Below are 5555 nucleotides of genomic sequence, written 5' to 3'. Positions count from 1 at the left end.
ACAAACATCCACTTAAGAAATAACTGATTCAAATTTCACAGAAGGTCGCTGTGAACTCGTCTTTTTCTGGTGAATGCAATAACTCATGAACATCTCAAGGGATTTTTTTTTTTTTAATTTGACGTAAATGTGAACTTGGACTCAACAATTAAGTGATAAATCTCTGGTGGTCAAAGGTCAACGTCAGTGTGACCTCGGGTCCATAGCATTTTCATGAACGTGATATCTCAAGAACACCTTGAGAGAGTTTTTTTTTTTTAATTTGGCAAAAACGCTCACTTTCCTTCCCCCTGAGGTCTGCTGTAGTTATGTTAGTTAGTTAGTTAGTTCGTTAGTTCGTTAGTTAGTTAGTTAGTTAGTTAGAGAGCAAATCAGTCGCTGGTAAAGAAACTTCTTAAAAATGAAGCCGGTTGCACTTCCTGTCCTGACAAGTCTCACCTGGCGGACTTCCTGTTTCCTGTCAGATGGTGTTGGGTCAGATCGAGGAGCATCGCCGCAGCCATCAACCAATCAACATCCCCTTCTTTGACGTGTTCCTCAGGAATCTCTGCCAAGGTCCGTTCACGCCTCATAACCTCAGAAATACAGTTATTACACACAACGCGTGCTGTGACTGGGGTTACTGGTCTGACTGGGGTAACTGTAATGACCAGTATGACTGGTGTGACTGGCGTGACTGGTGTAACTGGCGTGACTGGTGTAACTGGCGTGACTGGTGTGACTGGCGTAACTGGCGTGACTGGTGTAACTGGTGTGACTGGTGTGACTGGCGTGACTGGTGTAACTGACGTGACTGGTGTGACTGGTGTAACTGGTGTAACTGGTCACTGCTGTGTTCAGGCTCCAGTGTGGAGCTGAAGGAGGATAAGTGCTGGGAGAAGGTGGAGGTCTCGTCCAATCACCATCGAGCTAACAAGCTCACTGACAAGAACCCCAAAACGTACTGGGAGTCCAACGGCTGCACCGGCTCGCACTTCATCAACATCTACATGCACAAAGGAGTCGTCATCAGGTACAACGTGCACCACTGCTCATACTTCATACGGGTACACAGAATAGGATAATACACATACACAGAATATATAAATACCTAAATGCCAAATATATAAAGACAAATATACAGAATTCATTTATACCAAACGTATAAATACAAATATATATATGATTAAACAGCTGCAGCTCAATATGAATCTCTGTTGTGTTCAGACAATTGGCCATCCAGGTGGCCAGCGAGGACTCGAGCTACATGCCGGCTCGAGTCCTGGTCCTGGGAGGAGACGACCCGACCAACATCAACACTGAACTCAACACAGTGAGTCTCCTCCTCATCCTCCTCCTCCCGCTCCTCCTCCTCCTCCTGCTCCTCCTCCTCCTTGCTCCTCCTCCTCCTCCTCCTCCTCCTCCTCCTCCTCCTGCTCCTCCTCCTCCTCCTCCTCCCGCTCCTCCTCCTCCTGCTCCTCCTCCTCCTGCTCCTCCTGTGATCACGTCTTTTTTTAAAGACGATGTAACCCTAAATAAAGGCTCCTGTTTCTGTGACCGACCTGTACAGGTGAACGTGACCCCGTCGGCCAGTCGGGTGGTTCTCCTGGAGAACATGACCAGGTTCTGGTCCATTATCCAGATCAGGATAAAGAGGTGTCAGCAGGTCAGACTCTGAGCTCCGCCCTGTTTCTGTCCGTCATATAATGATTCTGCCCCCCTATGTACTAACCCCGCCCCCATGTGTACGGACTCCGCCCCCTTTGACAGGGAGGAATCGACACACGTGTCCACGGTTTTGAGGTTCTGGGTCCGAAGCCGACGTTCTGGCCGGTATTTAAGGAGCAGCTGTGCTGTCGGACCTACCTGTTCTACAGCACCAAGGCCCACACCTGGTGTCAGGAAGTGATGGAGGACCGCACCCAGCTGCTGCAGCTCTTCAACAAGTAATACTACGTGTACTGCATTACTACTGCGGCAATACACTGCAGGAATATACACTGTTAAAACTGCTGGAATAAACTGCAGGAATACTGCTGCAATATACTGCAGGGATATACTGTATTAATACTGCAGAAATATACTGCATTAATACTGCAGGATTATACTGTATAAATACTGCAGTAATATACCGCAGTAGTACTGCAGTAATATACATTATGAATACTGCAGTAATCTACAGGTTTAACAGTGTTTTGTTGTGGCGCTCAGGCTGAACAGCGCTCTGCGACACGAGCAGATGTTCGCCGATCGTTTCCTGCCGGACGCCGAAGCTGCTGAAGCTCTCGGACGAACCTGCTGGGAGGCTCTGATCACACCCATCGTACACAGCATCACACTGTCAGGTACACACACACACACACACACCCATCGTACACAGCACCACACTGTCAGGTACACACACACACACACACACACACACGTTTGCTGCGGTGGTTTAAATCTGAGGTCGGTCCTCACAGAGGTGGCATTACTTGCTCACACACTCTCTGCTGTCTCGGTGTTTACCCAGAATCCTCGGCGGCCAGCCCTCTGTCCTGGCTGCTCAGCGAGTACCTGGATAACGCCGAGTCGGCACGCCGCTGTAAAAGCCGGGCGGCCATCTTTAACTCCAGAGTGAGACGCCTCACACACCTGCTGGTCCACGTGGATACGAGCCGGCCGGACGGCGAGGAGCTCAAACCGCCCGTCAAATCAAGTGAGTCGGCCCATCCAGCTCGCCACGAGAACATCTGACATCACAGTGACATCACCTGAGAAAGGATGATGTCATATTTGTTGAATAACAACAGAAAGAGACTTCGCTGATAATAGTGACTTAAAAATGATATTTCTCTCCTGCAATCAATGAAGTGAATCATCCTGAAGATGAGTGTCACTAAAAAGAGTAAAAACACAGAGCACATCGTACGGAGGACAGAAACTGCCAAAATTAAAAAAATAAAAACATGACTCAACAATTACATGAAGGAATACGTCTTTTTATGATAGCGACACTCAAAAGTCAAATGCCACTAAATACTCCAAAAATCATTTTTAAATGAAAGTTATGACTCAGTAAATACATAAATATGGTATTACATGTATCAAAAATAATATTAGAAATAAATGTAGGACAGTAGGAAAGTAAATAAATAAGGGAATCAATACAAAGGTAAATTGAATCATTGAAATGAAAGTTTAATAATTTAGTTTTATTTAAAATATTGCTGTTGTTGCAGTTCATACCATATTCGTATATTTATAGTTATTTTTTTATTTTGTCAGTTTCTGTCCTGCGTAGAGAGTGCAGTAACTGAAAGCCGCCGTCACACGTGTACAATGTTTTCATTAAAGACAGTGAAATATTCTGCAGTATGAGTATGAAAATAACTGCGTGTTTGTTTAAAGGGTGTATTTTGTTTTCAGAAGGTCTCAACCGAAGCAAAGAGCTGAAGAGTAAGTAACGGCTGCGTTTGTTTACGCTCTGCTCTCTGACATTTCATATGTCCACATGAGGACAGGAAGACGCCTCGGCGCCCCCCGCTGTTTGACCTCAGAACTGACTGAACGCTGACTCCACCTCTGTCCATACACAGACATTAAAAAAAAAACAAAACAACGGATATTTTCAACTCCGTCTTAAAAATTAATTACGTCCACAAGATCTTTGTTTCGCTAAATATTTGTCGACGCCACGGCGCAAAAAGGAATCCAAACATTTGCCGGCGTGCAGCGTTCACACAGATGGTGGCGCTGCTGCAGAGCTGCCCAGCTGCAGAGCTGCCCAGCTGCAGAGCTGCCCAGCTGCAGAGCTGCAGAGCTGCAGAGCTGCAGAGCTGCAGAGCTGCAGCTGCAGAGCTGCAGAGCTGCAGAGCTGCAGAGCTGCAGAGCTGCAGAGCTGCAGCTGCAGAGCTGCAGAGCTGCAGAGCTGCAGAGCTGCAGCTGCAGAGCTGCAGAGCTGCAGAGCTGCAGCTGCAGAGCTGTATCAGCCACAGTTTGGAAGCATGTTTTAAAACTTGGCCAAAGGAATTCTAATAAAAAAGGGCACTTTTTTGCCCGCAGGTTTGGGGGACTATTTTCTTAGAAAGTCATTAAAAAATGTTAACGTTTAGTAAGAGGACATGTCCCTGGGTTTGGGAGGCATGTTTTTTGTGTCTTGGTTTTTTTTCCCTTAACATCGCCCCTCATTTAAAAAAAAAAAATTTTCCCCCCTTTCCTTTTAAAATGAACCATGAACCATAAACAAACATACCTGCTGTTTAAAAACCACCCAAAACCTTAAAGAAAAACAAATATTTAAAATTTGACTCAAAGTCCTGGAAAAGTCCTGGAAAGTTCTTGGTAAAACTGTGTGTGAACCCTGTGAAGAGATTGATGGTTCTTAAAATGATTGGGGATCTGAGGAGGTGCGGCGGGGGCGTCGGCTGACTCCTCCTCGTCCTCGTCTGAACCGACCGAAACATGAACGCTGACGTCATCAGGACGTGTTTACGCTCCATCTTTTTATTTCAGTTTGGACTGCTCTTATTTTGACAGCCGACTTCCTGCTCCCATGTTAGTGGAGACGCTGACGTGTTTTCTTTTCAGCTGGAAAAGAAGAACAGCGGCGCCGCTTTCTCTTTACGTTTTCTGGCTGCACTTCTCATTTCATTTGTTTTTTTTCTAGCATTCTAGGACAGTTCTAATATTTGGGACATTTCTATGATTTCAGGACGTTTCTAGGACAATAGGACATTGGAAGGATTTCAGGACGTTTCTAAAAATAGGAAATTTCTACGATTAAGATTTTACGTGTAGGATTTTAGGTAATTTCTAGGACAATAGGACATTTGTAGGATTTTAGGACATTGTTTTGGATTTTTTTTTTTTTTTTTACATTTTTAGGATTTTAGGACGTTTCTTTGATAATCGGACATTTGTAGGACATTTCTACAACTTCAGGACATTTCTAGGATTTTCGGACATTGCAAATATTTTACAACATTTTAAGGTTTTTTAGAACGTTTCTAGTGTTTGTTTTGTTTTGTTTGTGAGATCAGCAGACGTCAGCTTCAGTCAGAACACCGACTGTTTGATGTTTGTCTTTCAGACGGGAAGGAGGGTAAAAACAAAGAGACGGCGGCCGCGTCCTCGTCCTCCTCGTCCTCCTCCTCAGCCAAGCCCAAAGTGAGGAGCAGCAGCAGCATCGCAGGCATCGCCCTCTGCTGGCAGGGAGTGGTACAGCGACAGGTACGCGATCACACTGCGTCCTCTCCGCTCTTCGGAGGACGAATCTTAACGTGACTCCTCCCCCCTCAGGTGAAGAAGTTTCTGGAGTCGAGCTGCAGCCTGCCCGACTTCGTGGAGCGTTACCGCATGCTCTACCTGCGGCTGAAGAACGCCATGGAGGAGCTGTTCGGACAGCAGACCGCCTTTGTGCTCGCCCTCCGCCACGGCTTCTCCGCCGCCCTGCTGCAGCTCTCCATCCTCAGAGCCATGCACGTGAGTCATTTAGACCAGGGACACTGAACCGGGGCCGCCTCGGGGCCGCTTCTGCGAAATGAAGAGGCCAGGGGCCAGTCGCAGCAGCTCCACACGTTTCAGGGATTTCAGGA

General features: G+C 46.5%; 1 protein-coding gene across 1 annotated transcript; it reads left to right on the top strand.

Annotated features, from left to right (window-relative positions):
• Positions 1 to 464: 464 nt before the first annotated feature.
• On the top strand, positions 465 to 5494 carry LOC121963583 (cullin-9-like; the record flags this gene model as incomplete). The annotated part of the gene is made up of 10 exons (XM_042513865.1): positions 465 to 555; positions 841 to 1012; positions 1207 to 1312; positions 1550 to 1645; positions 1750 to 1925; positions 2191 to 2324; positions 2492 to 2677; positions 3388 to 3417; positions 5051 to 5190; positions 5260 to 5494. Coding segments are annotated over 10 exons (1341 nt in total), but the record flags the coding sequence as incomplete, so codon positions are not given.
• Positions 5495 to 5555: the final 61 nt, after the last annotated feature.

The sequence above is a fragment of the Plectropomus leopardus genome, unplaced genomic scaffold (genome assembly GCF_008729295.1).
Source record: "Plectropomus leopardus isolate mb unplaced genomic scaffold, YSFRI_Pleo_2.0 unplaced_scaffold1178, whole genome shotgun sequence".
NCBI lineage: Eukaryota > Metazoa > Chordata > Actinopteri > Perciformes > Serranidae > Plectropomus > Plectropomus leopardus.
The sequence above is the reverse complement of the archived record's forward strand: the minus strand, read 5'-3'. Positions and strand labels throughout refer to the sequence as shown.